The sequence below is a fragment of the Labrus mixtus genome, chromosome 1 (genome assembly GCF_963584025.1).
Source record: "Labrus mixtus chromosome 1, fLabMix1.1, whole genome shotgun sequence".
Taxonomy (NCBI): domain Eukaryota; kingdom Metazoa; phylum Chordata; class Actinopteri; order Labriformes; family Labridae; genus Labrus; species Labrus mixtus.
This window is the reverse complement of record NC_083612.1, coordinates 10,115,731-10,140,922: the sequence shown is the minus strand read 5'-3', so window position 1 is coordinate 10,140,922 and position 25,192 is coordinate 10,115,731. Positions and strand designations below refer to the sequence as shown.

The 25,192-nt window shown below is 41.1% G+C and overlaps 1 protein-coding gene across 1 annotated transcript in view; it reads right to left on the bottom strand.

Moving 5' to 3' along the window:
* Window positions 1-25,192, bottom strand: part of LOC132991998 (protein kinase C-binding protein NELL1-like) — a 259,382-nt gene that overhangs the window by 199,501 nt on the left and 34,689 nt on the right. Inside the window, exons 3-4 of the mRNA XM_061061100.1 lie at window positions 23,309-23,459; window positions 7,559-7,729 (exon numbers count right to left, since the gene is read on the bottom strand). Of these exons, the coding sequence (XP_060917083.1) occupies window positions 7,559-7,729; window positions 23,309-23,459 (322 nt within the window). The remainder of the gene's footprint in view (window positions 1-7,558; window positions 7,730-23,308; window positions 23,460-25,192) is intronic.

Below are 25,192 nucleotides of genomic sequence, written 5' to 3'. Positions count from 1 at the left end.
TACAACAGTTATGTAAGTGTCTGACCTTGTCGAGGCTCCACAGTGGCACTGCTGCAGGTGGTATAACACAAATGTGTGTCTGTGTGTGTGTGTGTGTGTGTGCGCGTGCGTGTGTGTGTGTGTGTGTGTCTGAACTTGTTCCAGTGAAATGCATTTGGAAATGAACAGTGGAGGAAGCAGAGCCCTCAAAAAGCCAGTGACTGAATAAGGGAACACACTGCAGCCATCCTTTCCCTTCTTAATACAATAACAATATGTATTTCTATACATTACATTAGTTCTGAATGTCTGAGTTGTTCATTGTAATGCTCTGAAAACTGCAACACAAGCAAAATGCAAAAATTTAGTTTTTCATCTTGTCCCTGGCGAGTTGTAACATTTCTTACACACAGAGCAGCAATAATACGGAAGAGCAGTTTTTTGCTCGGGATGTTAGTGACTTTGACTTGAACTTTTTTTGTGGAAGAGCAGAAAAATACAAGCTAAGGTATTCTGAACTCTGAGGATCCAGCCATTTTAGCATATGAGCAAAACACAATCATGATGAAGTTTATGGGATTTGTGGATTTACTATGTGGAGAGTAAATAAATCCCCATTGAGCTTTTGCATCAAGACCACAGACTGTATATTAAGATGGATGAAGCATCAGCCTGCTGACTGGCTGCAGTATAAACAAAGGCAAGGAAAGTTTATGTATATGCAATTCAAAGTGCTTCACACAAGACATTAACCCCACCTCTCCATGTTGATCCACATGGGTTATTCTTTGAATTAGTTTATCTGATGGAAAACAAAACAGATGTATCACCATGGTCGACAGCTCTGTTGACAAATGCGGCTCCTTGCAGCTTTCTGAACCAGATAAGCAGAGTTCAGAGAGGAGAAACAGAGAGAACGTGACGTAAACCAACACTACAGTCTTTAAAAGGCTGATTTAAAATGAGCAGTGATTTTTTTTTTTTTTTTTCATATGGTTATCTTAAACCTAAATCCTAATGCTCTACCAGTGAATAGGTGCAATCTTTCATGGCTTCATCTGCAGTATGACCACTCACTGGAGGAGGCGTTTTAATAAAATGACTGATCTTAACCTGTCTCCGCGGTTCATATCATCATTGCGGGGGATTTCAAATTATTTTTGAAGCCCATGCTGAGTGGCAGTGCCCACATGTGAAGCATATTGAAGAACAATGAATAGATGGAGTGCTGTTTTGCAACATTCATGATTTAATAAATTTGACTATGGCCTTTATTGAGTTCAACTATATAACTAATGGAGCTAATTCATTAGGCCAGCAGTGAATAGAGATGTTTAGCTTGTGAATAAGTTGAGCTGAGCTGATGAGCTGTGAGGCAAACCACATTAATCAATGGGCAGAAGAAACATAATTACAGACAGAGACAGAATATTGATAAGTTAAGAAAAAGTTCACAGCAGTGGAGAGAACCATGCAAGGCGAGTTAGCAAACTATGATTGGTCAGACTGAAACACTGAAGTCAAGCAGCCCTAAGACTGATCCCTGACTGGATCATTTGGAGTTCTTGTTGGAACACTTATTTCTGGTCAACACTAAACAACTAACAACTGGTTCTTCAGTGGAAAAAAATATAATAGGAAGTCATCCTTGAGTATAGCTTCCTGTCATTGATGGTTCTTTTCTCATATGGTTGCAAATTGGTGGCTCTTCTTCTTTACATTGCCTAAGCAAACTAAAGCGGCTTTTTCCAGTCAAATTAAAATGAAGGCAAACATTTCCTAGTTTCAAAATGTCAACACGGCCTTAGTAAGTCATTGAGAAAAAGTGTAGTCCCTCAACCACCCCCCATTCCCAGCCACCACCATCGGACTGTGTCGTCCCCACAACCCCCGCTGTCCTCATTCATGCACGGCCAACTGTCTCATAAAGTGGGTGCGTAGGACATCAAACTTGATAATAGACAAAGGTTCAGAGGGACTGAAATGTTGTGATTTTTCCAATAAACTGATGATTCCTTTCTTTTCAATGTGACAATAGAGCTCAACAGTGACGCCCCACTTTTTCAGCGGCTCTGGTTCCGATTATGCGCCAAAATGGCATTGTAAAATAGAGAAAACGGCAAACACTGTATATCATTTTCATCCTGAGACAAGGAACTACATATCCCACAATCCATTGCAAATTATATCGGTTCTTCTGAAATGTAACTTTTATAGTTGTTATAATGTTTGTACTGTTAATCCAAGTGTTGTTCTATCTTGTAGAAGTTGCAAGTCGGGCAACCATTTGATACATGTCATAGATTATATTATTTTAGAATGTTATCAAGTTATCAATGAAACGTTCACTTAAAAGCTTGATAAATTAAGTAAGCACTTTAGACTTTCAATTGTAAATGCAAAAAAAAAATGCAACTTTAACTAAAGCACCTCTAACTTTAAACCTCTTCCCACGGCTCAGTGTTCTTCTTCTTTTGAGAATATTTTCAACCTTTAGTAAACATTTATTTAACAACTCCAACTGAAGCCATTTCAGGGAACTCATCTCAGATAAACTCATTGCCATAGAGGTTTCTTCTGACGATGTGGCAGATTTTTTTTAAAAGCTCTACCTTGAATACTTGAAACAGCGGGCACAGCTGGCACAAACAAAGTGCAAAATCATGTTCTAGATGAAATGGCGGCACCAGAGGAATTGTTTTGTTGTTAAAAGCTCAGGGTGGAGGCCTGTGTTGCGTGACTCAATGGACAAGATAGAGAGATGTTTAGCAGACACCCCATCAACAGAAACTCTGCAATGCCCATGTGAGAACCATGGAAAACATCTGTAAACACCACTAAAATAAAATGACAAATGACTAAAGTATTCTGCCCCAGCTCTTACATACAGCAGTGCTATATAACCTGATACCCTCAGTAAGACTCCATTCATTATTTACATTTTATTTTTAAAGAATTGAAGTTTTTAAAACAGTAAAAACTTTGATTTATTCAAATTAGCATTATTATCATCAGATTCAGTGTGCAACAGCTTTGCATTGTTTTTGGAAGAGACTCTGACTCTGTTCACTTCCTTTTGTGCCAAATGTAGAAATTTGCTTCATGTTGATGCAGATATACAGTTTCTTTTTTTTAATGGAGTACTTTTCTATTTCAAGGTTTCCATGTTCAGTGACAGGTTCACCCGCAGGTAAATACAACACTCACTCTCTGTGCTCCTTCAGTATGATGCCACCAAAGTGTTTACCTCTGTGATGATTTCTTTGGATCGATCTCAGACAAGGACAGACACTAGGACGTTTCCATGAACCCTCAAGTGTCTGAGCTACCTGCAGATTAAGTCCAAATCCTAAACTGAGGTGAGATTCACTTGGACACAGTGACCGTCCTGGTGCGGTCAAACAAAATGACAGTTACAAAGTGAAAGCCCTACAGAGTGCTGGAGGATTTTTGCTTCTTGTAACAAACTGTGTCAAAGAAACAGACAGGTGAGGGATATCTCACATATTGCCTTTAATGGATCAGTTCAAATAAAGGTTGATGTTGCTGTTTGTTGAAACAGAAATCCTTTGACTTGCGTTGATGATTAATTTTGCAGAGTCTCTTTTGTCCACCAATATAGACATCAATTTATGTTACATCTCAGGTTTAAAACAGGCATCATTAAAACAAGAGCTGCCATGGCTGAAGCAACACTTCCAAGTAAAAGTGTACCTGAAGAGGAGAAACCGCACTTTGTCACACATTGGATAACTTTGAAATCAATAAAGTGCTGTTTGGTGCATGAATGAAATCACTCGAAAATCCAAGGCTAATGTCTCTGCCGATTAGCTTCGAATGGAGAAATCATTCCCAGCTCTGACGAGAAAAGAGATAATCAGGTAAGCTGGTGTGTGAGCTTTCTTAACCTTTTTTTTCTTTTGGCAAGATTGTCATCAAACCCAAATGTACTTGGCTGCTGTGAAAGCAGTCAGAGAGAACATTCAGGCAAAAAGACAGTTGGATTCTAAATTTGTTCACGATGACTCAATTAGTGTTGGATCTCTACAAAAACCTTGAATAAACTATCCTCATTAGTGCCCTCTGGGACAGTCTGATTTGTAATTCTGGACAATGTCTCCTCGTTGCAGTGTTCATCAGCTGTACCAAAGAATCAAATCACAAGATTGAACTGTTTCAAAATCTTGGATAAAACAGACACATGCTGAACACTCCTGAGACGTCACAATCAAACAACAGTAAACATAGTTTGATTTAATAGTTTTTATTTCTAACCTTTAGGGCCATCTAAACTACAAAGTGCAAAGACTCTTTTGTGAGTCCATTGCACTTGAAGTAACTAGAAATGTATTTTTGGATTATGTTGGATATGGGATATGATTTAAAGTAAAATGCCATCAGTTAAAGATGTGATGTAAAGAACGGCTACATAATAGGTGGTTAACCTTTCTGACCTTCCCATTGCATCATTGGTAGCAATGGATACTAACACACTGACCTTCCTCACATCCCTCAAGAAAAGCATCACATAGCAACTTAATCTTCAAGTGCTCTCTATGTATTCATAAACGCTAAAAAGAAAGTGATTTGCAGAGTGAAACATGTCAGATAAGATTTTAAAATTGCACTTTGACTCCATTTCTGTCTGTTTACATGTTAGATGAAGTTTTACATCGCAACTTCAATCATGCTGGTTAAAAGGGAAAACTTTCCTTCAAAGCGGGATATTCTTATGGTGCAAAGTTGAGGCCAATGTCCAGTTAAAATGGTTTTTAATCAATGAGTATATAAAAACACCTTATAGTTGTCATGTCCAGCTCTGTGTCTTAGGTTATGTTTTAATTTCTACTTGTATTATTTCCTGTTTTGGGTCACTAACCTCTCCTCTCATTTCAGATCCTTCACTTCCTGCCCTCATGTGTTTCCCACCTGTGTGATTGTCTGCCCCGGCCTGATTGTTCCCAGCTGCATCTCGTTGTCTTCCCCCTCACCTTAGTATTTAGTCTGTGGCTTCCCTTCCTTCTGTGCCAGTTCGTCTTTGACCCCTGTGTGAAGCGTACAAGCCTTTTGTTTCCTCTTGGATCACTTTTTTGGATTCTGTCTGCTTCTAAGAAGTAAAGACTGTGTTTTGAGTCGTGCTTTTGAGTTCAATTACCTGTGTTTTTGTTACCATAGTTAATACAATAGTTAATGTGGTTAATAATCCCATCTACATGAAAAAATAATTAACATGGGAAACAGATCATGTCGTGTAGCTGTTAATAAAAATGCTACCAAGTGTGTTATTGGGCACCATCCAACAAAACCTTACTATCATTCTCCAATCCAAAATATGCCAAAACGTATTCAATAATGGAAGTTAAAAATCAATGTGACAGGCAGCATTAAATCCTACCATCAATGAAAAAAGTCTTTCTGTAAGTCCAAAATTATATTTTATCCCCCCCCCCACCCCATTATTGTGCTTGATGCTGACACCTTACTGAAAACTGAAATTCTTAATCAACCTGACTGTTTTGGTAAAGAGATGCAACCTCTTGAAACAGCACAATGGTCAAGACATCAGGCTTCCTAAGGGCCAATTTCCACATACTTCATGCGAGCCGCACACCACGGCACCCTTCGCTGCAACTATAGTCAATGCTCCTGTTTCCAAAGCTACCACGGTCTGTCTCTGGCAGGTGACAGCAGTCTCACTCACTGCTCCGTTTCAAATTCCAATCTTTGGCAGATCTCGCTGCAAGCATGCATCAAGCTGGACAAAATAGATCCAGTTGAACAGGAAGTCAGGCGAAGGAAACGCCCAGAGCGTCCAGTGAACTTCAAAATAAAACACAATATACAGACTCCCGACGTGTTGTTTGCATGTTTTTGTATCTTTATTCCTGCGTGATCTTGTAGTTCTCCTGTGATGTGTGTACAGCTGCTCGTGGCTGCGCTCACGCTCCAGAAACTGACGCGTGGCGCTGACATAATTGACAGGTATAAATGATAGTTGACCTGTTAATTACCCACTTAAGACAACATTACAATTACAGAATCTTAAAACAAAGTCAGAATATGACAATTCAGATAGATCATCTTAACTAATTTATAATAAATTCCCAAATACATATCAGCTGAAGTAATGAGGAATGAAGAATCACTTCAAATTATTTGGTTATGAGTTGAAATTAGTCATTACTAGTTTCCATGGCTGATTAACCGTCAATCAATAACTACTAATGAGGAAAAGGGTTTGTCTGTCAGTCCACAGATATGGAGGAAATCGTGATTAATTAACAAATGCCTCCAAGTCTCCTCTCAAGAGAATCCTCATCATCTGCTGTGTAGTCAGAGTTATTCCTGAACTACTCATTAACAATTCATTAACTACCAGGTCATTCAGGACTCTGTCCTCAGTAATCTCTGACAGTAGTTACTAAGTGTACAAAAGTGTTACATTCTTTTTTAACTAGACATGAAATAAGATGTCAGTATTAGCGGATATGTGACTATAAAGAAAGAGGGGAGATTTGACGAATAGTAAGCATAGTTTCTTGTGAGATGCTCAACACAATGAAAAACATTTCTTCCCAATTCAACATCTTCATCATTCGGACAAAAAAAGGCCAAAGGGGGCCAATGGGGGCCAACGGAGCTGGACACACCACAAAAACTAGGACGGTCCAACTAGGACGGACAGCCGACGATCTCCTTGGTGTGTCAGGGCCTTAAAGTTTTCAGTTTCATAATCACAGATTCAATCTTACTATCTCTTAATTAACTCCGGTCGCAGCCACAGAACTGTAAATAAGCTACATTTTGTATTCCAATTTTAATCCAATTATGTTTTGATCTTTTCTCCCTAATAACTCTCCGATGCTCTCTTTCATCTCCACTATAGACTCGTCTGACTGACAGCCGTGGCGGCCGTAATTAATCGACAAACCACCGACCTGATGAGAATAATAGCCATCTGAGGGAAGAATCAATGCAACGGCGCCATCCTCCCCGTACATCACACAGCTCTTCATCCCCGAGAGGTGACAGAGCATTACATCTACTCAAATTTACGCTGCTCGTCCGCACTGTGTCTCTGGAGCGAGTGCGTCAAGAAAAGGACAAGTGATGCCTTCCTGGCTCTCATGAGGGGAGCGTCAGGGCTGAGGAGGATTGTCACGGCTGAAGTGCATGTTTATAGATCAGCTCTGACTGAGTGCTACTTTAGAAAAGAGCCTTCAGTGCTCGATCGATGAGCCGATTATATCATTGTTACCTTCCACTTCATTATGGAACAGTGTGAGCTGAAGACACATCCTCTCCTTCAGGGTGAATAAAGAGAAACACAGCCTTTCTCCCACACTGCAGTTTGTGCATATGTGTTAATTTGTCCTTGGATGTTTCATTGTCAGCTCTGTTAACAGCCTGTCAGCCACCCTGAGACAGCAGCTAACAAATATTTACCTTGATAAACACAGACAGCTCATTAGATGTGTCGCTTCAAAGGAGCACGCTAAAAATAATACAGCAGAGCCACTTACGACAAGGATATCATTGTGTGTGTGTGTGTGTGTGTGTGTGTGTGTGTGTGTGTTACCTGTTACAGTCGACGTGCAGCAAGAGGTGGGAGGCGCTGATGGTAAGAGCGATCTTGTGCCACTGGCCATCGGCGAGGCGGTAAGGGAAGGACTCAGAGCGCGGCTTGCCTTTGAAGCGGTAGTGGTAGCGGATCTCCTCTCTTACCCCGCTGCTCTCCAGCTCGAAGTAGCTGCAGGGAGAGAACAGGAGGTCAACAGTCAGAGGGGCTCTGGTTCCTGTATTAAGGTCTCTGTTTAGCGGGGAAAGACATATAGCCTAAACTCATGGAAAATACTCAGGATGGAGCATTATGGGTAAAATATCACCACACGAGGTTGGCGAAATACTTTCTTGACCGATTTTACAGCTGACTCACAAATTCCCATTTCTTATATGCAATTCTTTTAATGTGCTTCAAATATAAACAAGAAAGCGTTTGCAGTGGCATTTGAGATGTCATTGAACCGGCACTGAAACAGCTAGAGGACTGACTGATGACTCAGTCAACTTTTTAAATGAATTCTGTTTCAAAAATGCAACAAACATCCTCTTAGGTGGCTCACTCGGATGTGATACTTTGGTTTGCTTTTCTTAGTTGCATATAATTGTTGGTTAAATATCATCAGTTTTGTAGTCTTGATCACACAGAAAAAATAATAATTTGAAGGTGTCATTTTTAATTTTCGTCACGTAAACCAAAAATGAACAAACAGAAAAAAAGAAAATGAAAATCCATCAGCACGCAACATGAAAGAATAAACTCATGAAAGACTGATCTCATGAACTCTCCAGTAGAAGAGCTAAAAATATCAGATGTCTATTGGACTGTTCTGTAATTGAAATCAAAAGAAGATTTTGTTGTGTGGATCTAAAATAGCTTCAGCAAATTCAAAGTCAAACAACAATTAAATTACAAGACTTCTTGAGTTAAATGTTGACATTCTGACCCGAGTTTGATGCTTCAGAGGAGCTCATGAAATATATTTATCTTGGAAATGGTTCATCCTTTGAGGAAAATGATTGGCTAATGAAAACATATCATAAAATGACCACTTCTTTTTGCCTCAAAGTCATGATCAGGATCCCGTTCAAGTGGTAGTCACCTTTCAGATTCTTATAAACTGTAAGTCAGATTCAGATTCTCAAAATTTGGTAAAAAAAAAAATCCAGTTATCTGCTTTGAAACAGATTGTATCAACCTCTGCGTTGGTGTATTCTAACCTGATTGGAAAAAAACTTTAGTAGACAGTCATCTGGGTGCTTCAATGCCCAACTGAAGGTCTCTGACTGTAACTGAACTGTCGTACAAAACATGCAGTGTTGACATAGTTAGCTCCGCATCACACTTGCAGCCTACAGATTTATGAAGCTAACTTCTAAAAGCATGTCCAATGTTTACTCTAGTCTGGCTTCTCCCTCTTTCACTCTCTGTTATTCTCTTCTTAGCTTCATTGGTAACAGTCCTCTTCCGTCTCTTAGCCTCAGCCATTGTATCAAATAGTACAGAGATGTGCTAACTGGACTCTTTTTAGTTGAAGGCTGGGGGATGATGTATAGCCGCACACACTTCTCATGTGAGAACAGCCGCCTACTGCCAAATTAACAAAGTGTAGGAAATAGGTGACCGGGGTTATCTGTGAAAATGGGACAGACTCCCTGCTGAAAGTTATTGATATTGTTATTCCGATTGACTGAATTACTTCCTGGAGGTGGCACAGTTACAAATTGTTCCTTTAACTGCTAAGTAAAGGGATACAAAATGTGCTTCTCACTATCAAAATTTTGATTAAAAACTAGACAAATTCGATTGTATGTCTGTTCCCAGACAATCTCGGCAGCTGTGATCTGCGAGAATCCATCAGCCTTATTGGCAGGCTGCAATGATTCGATGATCCAATATTAATAAAAAGAAAATTCTGCTATCCTCCCAACGCCTGAATACACACACGTTTCATTACCCAGCTGACAATCAATTATTAGATGTTTAACAAACAGCTACTGAGGTTATAGCTCAATGTAAGCTTTGTGTGAAAATATGCCTGTCAGGTTGTCTACACTATCAAAATAAAAAAAATCTGTCTTAGTTTCACCTCTTCTCACTCTGTGGTGCCGCTGCAGGCGTTCGACCTGCAACTCATTCGACCTGCAACTCGTTCGACCTGCAACTCGTTCGACCTGCAACTCGTCTCAGCGCCATGTGTGCTCTGCTCTCAAAACTCATCAGCTACGCTAAATTAAGAGCCAGCCAGCCGCAGACAGCAGCAACCCGAGAGCCGCAGGCAACCAGTCATGACATTTCAGCTTCCCTGCAGCTGTAAATGACCCCCACACTGGACCCCCTGGACCTCCGGCTCTCACACACACACACACACACACACACACAATGCATGACACAGTATGTGACACAGCTCTCCAATAATCTAAACCCTAGCCAGAACCCAATTCATCCCAATATATTCAGGAACAAGAAGGGAAAAAAAACAGGGAGACTCACATACACACACATAGGGATCAAGCCCATTCAATACCAAAGCTCAACAGCTCTCATGCATATTTATGGGAGGAGAGAGTGGACCCACTCTCGAGAATATCAATCGAGGCTGAGGGGCAGCAGATTTATCCATCTTCCTGTTTGGAAAATGAATGAAACTGAGAGGACCTCGTAAGACCTCAGCACAAACAAAACTCTGCACACATAACAGGATGAATATCAGGAGGTTATTTTCACACTGACCAGGTTCACATTACAATTGTGAACCTAGTCAGTGTGGAAAACTTGCCTGCAGCTTAAAGGCATAATGTGTGATGATATAAGCACTGATAATATAGAATGAATATGAAACGAACAGTTTTTCACCAGTTAAATTAAGTAAAAACTGTATTTACCAAAGAAATTCCTGCAACTTTGAAAGCATATTTCACAAATATTGACACTTTGTCAGACCCATTTTAAGGCTAAAACAGATGTCAGAGGTAGTTATGTCATACTGATGACATGGCAGCGTCTCCTTTCTTCCCCTGACATGAGGTTAACATTGTTTTTTTGGTGAGGTTTAGTGAACACATTGTATGAAGAATGGACAGCATCTCCAAGAGTGAGGCCAAATGACTTAGAACTCCCTCTGCTGGTTGGCCGCAGTGTAGGTCATAATGCCTGCCTCCTCCATGTTAACAGATGGAATAGAGGCAGGCTTTCACCATCACCATGCATGTCCAACATGGTTTCTGTCATCAAACGTAGTTCTTATCATGCTGATTTCTGTCCAGTTTTGTCTGAGTTTTTTTCATTTGATACAAAAAAAAGGGTTGTCGGTCATCATCCTTTATAACTTTCACTTGACTTATAGGGAGGAGCAAGACTGATGTTGAGCAAATTAATTGTTGTAACAATCAAAGAAAACAACAGGAAGAAAAGGGAAAAGAAAGGACAGGATGTTGTTCATTATATGCAGGCTTGCAGAGATTAGCTAGCCAGTTTATTTCTACAGAGCTAATGACAGCCCATCAGCCACCCACACAGCAGGACGTGTTAATACTAAAACAATTATCACACGCTAAATTAACAAGCATCACAGGGAGATTTTCTCTGCAACAGTAAATTGCTTTGCACACACCAAGCAGTGGCTTACCCACTAGCATGTGCATGTAGTATGTGCAAATTGAGAGCGAGAAGTAGAGTCGGATGGGAATGAGAATGGGCAGCCATGTCTTTGTGCAGCGCTGTCATCAGTCTGATATTAAATGAATACATCACTCTGCGGCTGCATGCGCCGGGCACCGAACCTGACAGCTCGTCTCCATCATGCTGCAGGAGACAGAGCCGCTGATACTTGTCAGCCTGGAGAAGAATCATTTGCATGGAACGAGGAGTAAAAGGAGAACGAGAGCTCTCCAGCGTCGCCTCTTCCACTGATGGAAGCGTCCTCAGGGCTTCGAGAGGCCTGGAATCACTGAACGAGCACAGGAGCACCGTTATCCTGATTTGACTCATGAAATAATCATCAAAGGCATTAACTCCACTTCGCAGCGAGCTTTTCTTTTATGAAGCATTTAGTGGTAGCGATTGTGTCCCCACATTACCGTATATTTAATGAAGCCGGTGAAATCTATCAGCAGGAAGTCCATTCGTTACAAATAGAGTAGCCTGAAAGAGGCTAAAAATAACAAAGTCTGTTTTTCATGTTTCTCTGTACAAAATATAAATAAAGAGCTTTATTACCATTTTAAAGGCTTTCTTGTCATTGCTGATCCTTTCATAACCAGCATTTTAAAAAGCCTTTTTTTTCTTTTCTTCTAATGACATCTGAATGGATCCATCAGGCTCCTAATGCAGAATACAGAGCTCTCAGCAAAGGAAAAAACATGTTTGCATATCAAAGCAAGCAGAATATTTTACAGGGGCTTGGCAAAGACAGACTCCTCTGTGATAATAAAAATGTGATTGGATTTGAGATGAGAGCAAAATCGCTCTCATGCAGGCTACTGTTTTCTAAACCAAAAATATACCGTGCTGGCCTGGATATAAGAAGACCCTGATTGTGAGATGACTACCCATTTTCAAGACAAAAAAAATACTTTTTGAGGAGCAAATCTTAATTTCAATTTAAATAATGACAAAAAAAAACATGCATATGGAGGGGGGGGGGGGGGGGCGGGGTGGGGTGTACAGTAGATCCATACATACACACACATACCTGCCCTCTCTTAACACACACAGAGAGCTCAGGTCAGCTCTCTTTCCTGTGTGTGCAAACACAACGCCATCTTTTCCAAGTGTCAGGCACAATTCAGTTGTGCCATATTCAATGCATTAACTGTAAAGAAGGGTGCAGATCGTCTACTAGTTAATCAAACGAAGATTGCATCTTGTACGGATAAAACGCTGAACCGATAACGTTGCGTCATCTTTTTTTTAAGGCTATTATTTCTGGATTTATTATGCCTTCATCCAGATCGGACAGTGGATAGAGTCAGAAATCAGGGTGAGAGAGAGAGTTGGTAATATCATGCAGAAAAGGATAAACAGGTCAGATTTTTAACCCAGACTGCCCGCATGGAGGATGACTATCCTCTGCACATGGGGCTCATGCTCAACCACTAGGATACAACTGTAGCGCCCCATGCATCTTAAAATTGGCATCATAACTCCACCTAAGTTGTCCTTTAACTTGACCTACTTTTGAGCCACTTTGTTCAGGACGATCACTGCGTCACCCCGGAGTCTCCCCCTTTGGCACTGCTGGGAGTGACACCTGGCCTCATGGCCTCATCTGGGGAGTTAACATTTTACATCTTGGCCAAGTTATAATGACTTTTTCTCTAATATACTTTCAAGAAAAACAGGAAAATCCTCTGACGGCATGAAGTAAGACTCAGTTTTGTGTTTAGGATTAATTTATAAATGCACTTAGATCTGGATCTCTCAGACTCTGCATTAAGCTATGACCAGCACACAATGGACAATGGGATAAGGATGGCTGCAGAGGACACACTGCTGACAAGTGTTGAAATTAAAAATACACTTCACTTCCACACACTGCGAGGATGCTGCCCTATTGGGAGCATCCTTTCAAAAGCAAAATGCTTTGTTCGCCAATTATGAGCATTCACTCTGTAGGAATGTGAACTTCAAAAGAAAAAAAAGGGCCCTAACAGAAACTGAGGGTAAGAGGATTTATTTCTCATTGTAAGCAAACCAAACCACCACAGTTGTCTGAAGGGGAAGGAACTGTTATTTGCACTATATGATGGTAGATTTTAAGAAATTGACTGTCATATAGTTAGATCTGGCGCAGGTATGGACCAACTCCTTATTTATGTTATAGGCGTCTATAATAATAATAATAAATTGAGGGAGGAGGGTGGAAGTGTGGAGTTTGGTTTACTGGAGAGGTAGAGCTGGGTGTCATCCGCAAAGCAGTGGAAAAGTATACTGAATTTACGGAAAATATTGCCAAGGGGGAGAAGGTAGGTGATGAAGAGAAGGGGCCCCAGGACAGAGCCCTGGGGCACACCTGTAGTGACTGGGGAAGGCTCGGATTTGAAGGATTTGAGCTGTATGAACTGAGTGCGGCCTGACAGATAAGAGTGGAACCAGGTAAGGGGAGTGTGAGTGATGCCAATGGAGGAGAGTCTACTGAGGAGGATGGGGTGTGAGATAGTGTCAAAGGCTGCACTCAGGTCAAGAAGGATGAGGATAGAAAGTAAGCCGGAGTCAGAAGCAATGAGGAGATCGTTGGTGATTTTTAGTAGAGCAGTTTCTGTACTGTGACGGGGGCGGAAACCGGACTGGAAGGGCTCATAGAGGCTATTTTGATTTAAGTGAGACTGTAGCTGGGTGGCGACTATTTTTTCCAGAATTTTGGAGATGAAAGGTAAGTTAGAAATGGGGCGGAGGTTATTGAAGTTGTTAGGATCTGAACCAGGCTCCTAGTTAAGCTATAGGCTTAGACTACCGGGGGACCTGGCACCTTATTCACAACATATAACTGCTTGTCGCTATCTATAAAACTTAGTTACTAACCACATATTTGCATGGGAGCTCTTGAGCTCTCATGTCGTGTGGGTTCCTCTGGATTTTTAGTGGGGACGGCATGCTGCTATGGGTTGGAGGTATATATATCTTTTAACCTATGTCTTTGGCTAATCACACTTTGTGAAACTGGAAAACCAAATCATGGGTGATCAGAAACTAGCATTGACAGTTGCACGGCAAACAGCCTTTCATTGCATATGCTCTCACTTTGTTATGAGCAGTAAACAACCAGCAGAGAATCTAAGAAACTACTGCATGGTCCACTGTCAAAAACAGTCCAACACTTCTTTAACTTGATGTCTTAACCAGACCAACAAGCTGCTGGCTGTCACTTCTAATGTAATGTACAGATATGGAAGTCGTATCAATCTGCTCATTTTACTCCGTCATGATACCAGATGGATTAAAATCAAGTTTATTCAATTTTTCAAGGTAGCATCTATTCATAGGAATGCATTTTAAATATGACATGGTGAAATATTTCTTGCAGTTTTGCTTTAAATGAACTGCAGCTTTTCTTATTAGTTGCTGACCACACTACAGTGAAATGTTCAAGGAGACTTAGCATCATAATTACCAACATAACGAGGGAAAGAGGACTTAATGCTAATCCCTCTCCCCCGTTTCCTTGACTGTATCAAAAATATGCTGAGACCAGGACATATGGTGTCTCAAACTGCTGAGTAATAAATAAACAGCCACAGTGGCGGGGTTACAGGCTGGTGTCTCCAGGGACGCAGATCTCAGCCTGCATGTGAAAGGATCCCAGAACTGCACTGACAGCTCTGGGAAGAAGCTGTTGAGGTGACAAGTGGTCTTCATCAAAATGCACTGCCGTCATGTGTAAGTGAAAAGTTTTGGGAATGAATGCCTGCCCAAGAGTGCAGGGTTGGCTGTATATCATCCTGTCCTTTCTCTTCACCCGCGGTGTCATGCTGCCGTTTTATGCGGGGCAGCTGACAACCAATTATCTTCTCAATAGGGAGGTCAACACTCTGGAGTTTGTCCGTGGAAAAAGGGAGAGAAGGAGGTAGACCCGATACGAGGATGGAAAATCATACCAGCGCCAACCAGAAGAAGAGACCTGGATTGATGGTAAGACATCGTCCTTCAGTTGTCATAAAAGGTTCAGTTGATGAAAGGTACTGGATTTAACAGATGGCCTCACATCACAATCGATGTTGATGGAAGAGAGGTGTGACTTTCATAACTGAGCTCAGCTTGAGTTATCATATGGCTCAATGGAAGCAGTGAGTAGGAGGAAAATTATTAGGCCCTCACAGTTTTGATTATGCAGAGTGTGATATTGTTAGCAGCAATGCAAGGAGAGTATAGCGGACCACCTATGGTTCTTGGTGATGAGGTCCATCAGGGAAGCGATGCAGGAAATTTGGTTCTGGATAAAAACTCAGTTAATAACCAACACTGAAAGAATCGTAACCTATGAAAAAGCTCAACGCTGTTCAACCAGCCGACAACCTTTTGAGGACAACCCTGCAAACGACCACAATAGCATGCTAAATCAAAAATCCAACTAAATAATTGTACTAACCTATTAATACGAATACAATTATCTACTCCTCTCGAAACTGCAGAAGTGTTGATGAAAGGTAACAGTACTGATCCTGCAAGTACTATTACGTTGAACTAATTTACACATTATCAGCTGAAGTTGAAAGACTTGACCTGAGCATGCTGTTACTGAGAGGCACTGAGAGAAACTACTCAATGGACATTAAAGCATCTTAAAAAGTAAAGTTGATTTCAGGATATAATTCCCTTCTTTGGGGGGGGGCTGGGGGTTGCCTCATGAGTTTGTAAAACACTCACATACACATGTACCTGTCCTCTCTTAATGCACATTGCAACGTGTCCCATCCTGCTCTCTTTCCTGTTTGTGTAGTTTTGTTATTCTTCCAAAAGTTTTACTGATCAGTATTTTCCATGCCGTGTGAAAGGTGACCAGGACAAGCCGTTAATAAAAAAATGGATGGATGGTATATTTTCCATGTAAACAATCAATACTTATATGCATTTTATTAAGATTGTAAGAGTCACTCTGCTTATTAAAGCTCATACTGAATGGTTGAGTCTCTCCTCAGCAGCATGGAAATATTTAACTTTCAATCGTCATCTGCTTCTAATGTTGTTCATGGTCTTCTGAATGTTTAAATTCAGGCACATTCTGCTGATATGTTTCGTTTTTTGCTCTTGTGCACCCGAGAGGCTGAAAAATAATTAAAAAACTTACAGTGGGGGCAAAAAAAAAAGCACCTCTTCTAATCAGGTCTGCAGGGCTGGTAGTGTGAGTCAGGTTTGGAGTGCTGTTATCTGCTCTGTTAACAGGCAGGCAAGTAGATCCAGCTTTGGCCAGATTGTTTGCACACACCAGCAGGTGTGATTAAGGCAAAATCTCAGAAGAACATAACTTGCAGGGGGGAAAAAAAAAACTGTTATTTGAGGTGAGAAGTAGAGAACTCTGCTTTTGGTCAGCCTATGTTTTCTTCACAGACATTCAGGAGCAGAGTGAGTCATTGTTAGTCAGCATCATTACTGCACTGCTTCCTTCTCCTTAGAGTTAATAATGCTGAGTAACATCAAGAGGGAGCAGTGTGGAAGCTGGTATCTGTCTGCGGTGAGAGGGGCTTAACTCATCTCTCACCTCGACTCCACGGAGAAGATCAGGAGTTCAGAATCAAAGCCAGTGGGTTTCCTGTTTCTTACACACACACACACACACACACACACACACACACACACACACACAAATCCCATATGATGTAAATAAAAAAGGAGAAGTGTCGTGCAGATCAACTTTAAGAACAACATAAACAGACTGAGATTTAAAAGAAGAGCAAGGAGGGCCAGCACTGAAATAAACACTCTTTATTTAAAATGTAAGATTTTTCAGACCATCTGCCAAGGGATGATGAACAAACCAATTTGCTAATTGTGATTTTGGATAATAACGATCAGAGTGCTTTTTAACAATATGTCGCCTCAGAGGTGGTGTTACCCGCAAAACTTTATATATACTGTTTACAGTAGATGAACAGTAGATTATTTTTTGCATATTAAGTATCAATTACAACTAATTAATTGGATGAAGAATGATTGTTAACAGATAGAAAATAACAACCTATCAAATGAGAACAAAATCTATGAGTGTATAAAAGGTAGTGTTGTAGTCAAGACCACACTGAGACCAAGACATACCCAAGACCAGAGCGCTCTGAGACCGATATAAGACGAAGACATTTCGGGATCGAGACCAAGACAAGACTAAGACCAAGGCAGGGCGAGACCGAGAGAAGACCAAGACCATAAATATCACTGAAAAATCATTATCTTATGTGCAGCGGGCGTGTCACTTACTTAGACCGTAACACCAGGAAGGCCTTAATTGGGGGATAAAAATCAAACTACAATTAAATTGAAATTATTTGTTCTTGTAGAAAGAGGCCTTTTTCCTTCTAATGACTGTAATCACTTTCAGTGGTGGTCTTGACTTAAAATCCGGAGTCCACCCAGCCTGAGATCGAGACAAGACCAAGTAAAAATGCTTTAGATTCAGAGAGGTGACCAAGACCGTCAAAAAGTGGTCTCGACACGAGACATGTGACTTTTTGCCACAGCTACAAGCACCTGTTCTTCAGAATAAATAGTGTACCCCCCCATACTTCCTCACCATCTCAAAAACTCTTATCACAAAGTGTCTAACAAGTCCTCCTCCTCCGTCTCTGTGTGTGTTTTCAACCCCCACCAAGAGTCGACTTCGGCTCAGCATGTTCCCTTGAAAGAGAAGCACCTGCAAGTGCTTATGAACTGAGGCAAGGAGCGAGAGGCAGACCTGTGGAGTGGCAGAGGGCAGGCAGATGAACAGAGCAGCTGGAGGAGCTGTGCTGGGCATCTTTGGTGTTTAAGTGCTCAGTTGGGAAAAGCAGCGGAGAGACTGGGACTTTGAGTTAGTTCATCACAGAAGTACTGCCACTTGCTGACAATGAGAGCCTTACTGGGACCCAGAAAACTGCTGGCTAGGCAAAAATAGTCTCTTTTTGTTCTATTCAGCCCAGTGGAGCAGTAATAAACCTTTTCTCCCACTTCCTAGTGCCGTGCACAGGAACAGAAGAAAAAAAAAGTTTCTCCTGCATTTGCAGCAGGGACAGAGAAAATGCTCGCGTTCAAAAGGCGTTTTCACTTTGAGGATAAGAAGGGCGGAGGATGAGAGGAGGGAGGGGAGATGGATATTATCATATTGGGAAAGCATAGCTGGCAGAGGAGGTGGGAAGGAGGAGAGGACGGTTTGATTGTGCTGAGAGAAAAGATGAAGAAGCAGAGAAGGTACAGAGGAGGAATGTATGATTGGATTTGGCCGAGTGGTACAGCTAGCTGTCTGTTAGCGGGCTGAATGGGAGGCCTGGCCTATAAAAGGAAAGAATGGGCATCAGCAGAGGGCTGTAATGGGGCCTTCAGAGAGGATTCAGAGGCTCAGAACAAATCCTCGGTCACAATGGAGCACAGGTCTGCACCGAGCCAGGCAAGGCGGTGTCCAAATTTAATTACACTCGCAGTGAGGCAGCCTGACTCACACAACAACTCGTCTCAAAATAACTTTGGGCCTGCTGGGCGTCTCGGCTCAGCTAGATTTACATCCCAATATCTCCTTTATACAAGCCAACAATACACAATATTTGAAAGAAAATGAAAAGCCTCCAGAATCAAATAACTGAGGAGAGATATGCTCACTTCATAAACAAATGAGAAAATACAGTCTGTATGTCATTCATAAGAAGGGCCGATTGTTCTGTCATTGTCTTCAAAGCTGTCTTAGTTCTGTGTGTTGGAATTTTCAGAAACCATTTGCAATGTCAGAACAACAGCAAAAAGCAGTCTCCCAATTCCTCTAGATCAGTGGTCCTGGGTGAGGGGGAGGGGGGAGGCGGGGGTGTACTGACACACTGTTTTGCATTGGTAGCAAAGCATGGAATAAGTTTATGAGAGGACTTCCAGGTTATCGCAAGGCTGACAATAAATCTACAGCAGACGTCACAACTACAACAAAGGCAAAAAAATATGACGGCATATCTCGACCTCCACTTCGACTGTCCAAGGGTGGGTAGCGAAGCGAGACCACAGTTGGTGTCATGCTTCTAACTGCATGAAGCTGAACACGTTTGGATGACAATTAGAGTCATCGCATCCTGCAAACAAAGAGAAGCCCGTTGATTTCTTCATTGAAATGATTCTAGGACTGGAAGAGTCAGCTTTAAAAAAAATCGATTCAAAGCAATGACTGTTGTTACATCTTACACATTTTGAAGTATCATGTTATTTACTTCCTCTGTTAAAGCCGTTGTTAGTCTTTTAGTTTGTTGTCACACTGAAGTTGATATTCTGTACTAAATGCTGGAGATCATTTCTAAAAGTAAAGGAAATGGAGCATGACTGAAAGTGTGTTAATTATATAAAGATATATGTTGATGTGTATGATGAAGGGTGCGATGCCATTAACATATTTGTATATGCCTGTCAGAAAACGGTTTGGAAACCACTTGCAATACGGGAAGTCGACAGCCCTTATTGGCTACAGAAATTGTTTTAGTTTGGCAAGTCCTCTAAAACAGGAGGTAATAATGGATGGATGGAAAGCAAAACTGACTTTGAACAGGAAGAATATTGTTCACATTTATTTGGCTTTACTTAAAGTGAGCAGTGTTTATTCTTATTAACGTCGTCACAATTGTTCCTTTAACTCTCCCAATTAGTGTCTGGATCTAACAAACTTTAACGACTGCAGACCAAAGACAGTCAATCATCTGTTTTGGGGGGGAGGCTCTGAAGATTGAGATGTAAATCCCAAGGTTCATCACTCGACAACATTCATTATTTTGACAAGAATTCCAAATTTAGTGGATTTATTACCTTCAGTTGAGGGGCTTTTTATGGACATGAGACAGAAACATATCCATCCATCCATTATCTATACCTCTTGTCCCGTTCAGGGTTGCTAGGGGCTGGCACCGATCTCAGCTGTCACTGAGCGAGAGACACCCTGGACTGGTCGCCAGTCGATCACAGGGCTGACATATAGAGACAGACAATCAGTCACACTCCCATCCACACCTTTACGGGCAACTTAGAGTCACCTATTAACCTAACAAGCATGTTATTGTTGGGCTGTGGGAGAAAGCCGGAGAGGGAACTTACACATGCACTGGAGATAATGCAACCATCACACAGAAAGGCTCTGTCTTTTGGGGATTCGGACCAGAAACCTTATTGCGGTGAGGCGACTGTGCTCACCACTGAACAACCCTACATCCCTAAAGAAACATATTCCCATTAAAAATAATCAGAAAGTATGGGTATGCAGTTATACTGCGTTCTTACCAACTAACCCCTGTGCCATGGGACGTTAGAGAATAAAGGAATATGTTGAAGGTTACATAATGGTTTGATATTTTCTTTTGCATCAATGGTATTTTGTGATTGATCAGTTTAATGATATGTCAGTCCAGATCACTGCATTGTAACAACCCTTCTGAAAAATGCTGGCAGGTAAATTAATCATCAAAGGCGCTAATTGGTCACTTTGGAAGCTGATGACACTTGTGATATTTTTCTGTTTGGGTTGGAGGACTTACCCTTCCCCAACAATGTATTTCTAACAATGCAAATGTCATAGCCCTTGCTTACAAATCAGTGTACCTGAAGTACTGGCGGTTTTGAGTTTGGGTGAGAGAGTAGCTTTAATGGAAAATTTTGTTAGTCCCCGTACTACTCTGAGCCACATGCTGCATGGTGTAGGCTATATCACTGTACCTGAAGGAGCGAGATAGTAAAGTAACCTGGCTCCGTTTAGCCAGGTTACTTTACTGCTGCGTTCGGCAGTTATGCCTGCAGGTAGCATATGTGTGTGTGTGTGAGAGAGAGAGAGAGAGAGAGAGAGAGAGAGAGAGAGAGAGAGAGAGAGAGAGAGAGAGAGAGAGAGAGAGAGAGAGGCTGACAGAGGAACAAAGAGAGAGAAGGGGACTAAAAGGCAACACTCAAGGTCACCTTGAAAGCTCAGCGGAGGCCAACACATTTCTCTGCAGGCGAAGACCGTACAGCAGGTGCTCAAAGAAAATAGATGCATGGGCATGTACATACACAAATGTACTATTTAAATAGTGTATTACTATACTATTGAATGGATATATAAAGAGGACAACGCCTTTTCTTTTAAAGCTGAAGCCAATGCAAGAAATATTTTTTACTATTATATTATCTAATGGAAGATGGAACCCGGTTGGAAAAAAAAACTTACCTTCTCACTTGATTGAACAAACCTGTCAACAGTTTGCCAATTAATTGATGGTATCAGTCGCATGATGATCCTATTTTTTATTATTAAGTGTTAATTTAATGTCAAAACGCAGGATATAAGCTCTGGTGCGAGGCTGCCTGATGTGTTTTCTAGGATCTTGTCCAGATATGGCCCCTTCTGGGTCCAAAAAGAGGCTGCTAGGCTAATAATCAACAATGTAGCAGATCAATGTTGTGGCTTGTTATGGTAGCACTACTATTTTCTCTAGGGCCCGACCGAAATGGGATTTTTGGGGCCGATGTCGATATTGATATTAGGAAGAGATCAATTCCGATAACAATAAATTGATTTCGATATCGGCCGATTTATTATAAATGTAGAAGAAAAGTGCGTTGATCCCTCAAATGCAGTTATCAAACATTTTTTTTTACAAAGACAAGATGGTCACTTAACTAGAAAGTGACTGCGCATGTACAGTATGTGCATGCTCAAATGAAATGCTATTTGACTGGTGAATAAATCTAGTAATATCAGCGCATATCTGTGATTAAATTAGCCGATAGTCACTTAATATGCTAATATCGGCCGATATTATTGGCTAGCCGATTAATAGGTCGGGCTCTAATTTTCTCTTTAATTCTCGGTAGTTTAAAGCACTTTGTTGGTTTGTGCCTAGCAATAGGAGTAACATGTTTAATAACTGCTACCACTCACATGTTACATTTTTGACCATTTTCAGTATTTTTGTTCTCACACAATACTGTAGCTTCAACATACTTGAGTATACATTTCTCTTAACGCTTACCAGATTCCATCAGTCCCCTTCATGTGTCCATTTCTAAACCTCTGAAGTATCAGACCAGGAAAAAAACACATTCACTGACAAATAGGTTGTGGAAAACTTAAAACTAAAAAAAAAAAAATAAGTATATCATTTTCGCATTTAATGTTTTGAGTGATGCATGATGACAAACATCTATGAGTGTGGTGCTATTTCTCAGTGCAGGGAAGCTAATTGCCTTGTTTACAACACTTGAGAGGACGAGCCCGCCCTGCACCACACTTACAGCACCGTTAAGATTCCCTCTATTTCACTCTCCCATTGTGTATGATTTTGCCTTTGTCTGGACTCCCAGCATACACACATATGCACTCTATGTCGTGCCCACTTTGGCTGCTTGTTTTACAGAACCCCCGGCTTTTACCTTTGAAGGCAAGGGGAGGGGGGGGGGGGGAGAAAAATCAATGCTGCTTGCCCTTTAAAAACAATCGACAGTCGTATAGATTCTCAGGGGGCCGGGGCGGGCTCTCTGCTGCCACTCACCGATGTCCTACAGCCATCACATTCAGCTGCAGCAGCAAAGTTCAGTTCATTGCAACGATTAAATAATGCTCCTGGAAGCAGCCAGAAGAGTTTACTACTTGTGTTCAAATGACTACTTGGAGAGAGAAAAAATAACTGTGTACCTGTTTTTGTCTGCAGGTAGTTTATCCCAGCCTGGTTTCAAGGCCATGTGTTCAAGTTATCAGAGCAGTTAGAGAGGCTGTTTGTCTGTTTATGCAGCATGATACGATAAAATATTACATTTACAGCTTGCTTGATATTTTTCAGTACTTCACACTCATCTTCCAGACACAACAGTGAGGTTATCTTTCTGCCCAGAGCATGCAGGAGGAAACGCTGCATAATTCCTCCAGTCGACCTGCCCTCCAATCATCTGCTGACTTACACTAGGAGGGGAGCAATCACACAGCGATCTTTACTTTACTACACCTCATCAACATCCATCTGCAAACAGCTACGAGTAAGAGGAGAATTCATCCGCGGGTTTAATTTAAAGAGCGTTCAGTAACCCGGGAAGTGAAGTTGCGCCGTTAAAAAAAAAAGGAGCTGCGGGCCAAAATGAAGAGGATTATAGATGGATTACCTGTGTTCTGACTCATGGATGGAGAATATTACTCCCGACGTGGAAGACTTCTGCTGGATGGAGGCCAAGAAGGTAAACTCGCTTTTACTCCTGAACAGCTGCACCACTTTCTCTGTGATGTGCGGCGGGGCGTGAATCGCTCTCCCGACATCTGAGGGAATAAAGTGAAATGGGAAAGAAATCATGAGCTTATGTTAACTATTTTCTCACAGTGATGTGATGTCTGCTTCCATCATGTGCCAAATGTGCGAGCATAACATATTAAACAGGCTAAACACACGTGGTGAAACACAAAGCAACACCTTTACACTTTCAAAACATATCTCATCAACCGTTCTGGCAGCTCCATCTGGCAGTCTGTTGATGCCAACAGGCTTGGATACACCAAAGTAGTGCATGAAATTCATGCTCAAACTGGAAACTTTGTAAGAATTTTCTCTTGGTTAACATCCTGCAGCTTCTACATACAGTTCTTTCCCACAGTGTTATCATTTGACTTTAAGTAGTAATACCAGCTTACTACAATGTCAATCTTTACTTTCATTTTTGCATAATTTCTGTTAATTATGGCAACTTTGTACCGTGACTGCAAGATCTAGATAATCAGTGTCATGTGAAAAACGTGTCCATCAGGAGTAAAACACAAGTGAAACAATAAGGTCGGTATCTACAAACTGGAACTTGTGTTTTGGAGTCTGTCCTCTAGCAGTGGTTCTCAACTGGTGGGACCCAAAAGTGGGTCGCAGAGCTGTTTTCAGTGAGTCTTAAATGTGAGCCTGGAAAAAAACTTGTGTCAAAAAAATCTGTGTAGCACTTTTTCCTCTTTCTTAATTCTGTCACGTTCTGTACCCTCTGAGGTCCAAACGGCACAATTTGTCATGAAGGGAATCTGATTGGTTGAAAAATATTAGAAATGTGAGTCAAGATTTCTCATGTAGGACTTGGCGTTGGGTCCTGAGGCTAGACGAGTAGAGGACCACTGTTCTGTAGCATGACCTACTGTATGACAAGTGGGTGTATTTATATTTCTGATACAGATTTTCTGTTTTAGATAAGATCCAGTTTAAATATGAATCTTCAACTATTCCCAGAGACAGTGGTTTCCTTTCATGTCATCAAGTGAAAAGAGACTACCACTGTGCATGTGAGTGTTACATATCACGCCGAATCTTGCAGCAGCGGACACTCGCTGTCCACACTGCATCGGTTAAATATTTACTTCTTTACTCTGTGAATTTCAGTTTCCCCTTGCAAACACTGACATGTTGAGCTTTTGTACTGAAGGTAGCTCAAACAGAAGTGTGGTGCCCTGTATTGACGAGCTGTTGACTCAAATCAAAACCCTCAAAGGCTCATCACTAAACGGCTCATGTTGAGTAGAATAACGTTTTTCTCTGGTTTTGACACAAGTTAAAGCATATTATTTTAATCACTGATGTGGATATTATAAGTGCACCAATATCTCCATTTTGAAATCACTCTAATAAGGTCTTTTGAGTGAGAATAGAGAAAATCGGAGGAAAGTTTCCTGTTAGACACTGCCAGCGCCTTGTGGAGCCCTCGTTCCATGTCTACTGTATGTGAGTGACAGGAATGAAAATAGAAACGGGGCGACTTTTTATCTGGTATTTCCCAGAGATCAATATTTCAATCTATACATGACTCATACATGAAAAACTGTACTATCATCATCAATGACAGTTTTTCTTTGTTTTGAGGACTGAATTAAGTTTAAATATTGATTGTCTAGTTTGTCTCTACACTCCTAGTCTTTTCTCTTGTCCATGCACATCACATTCTGAGGTCCAGCAATTATAGGGAATACATAAGACATACAAATGTGAGTAAGTTGTGTATGTCTAATACAACACAACTTTACAATTT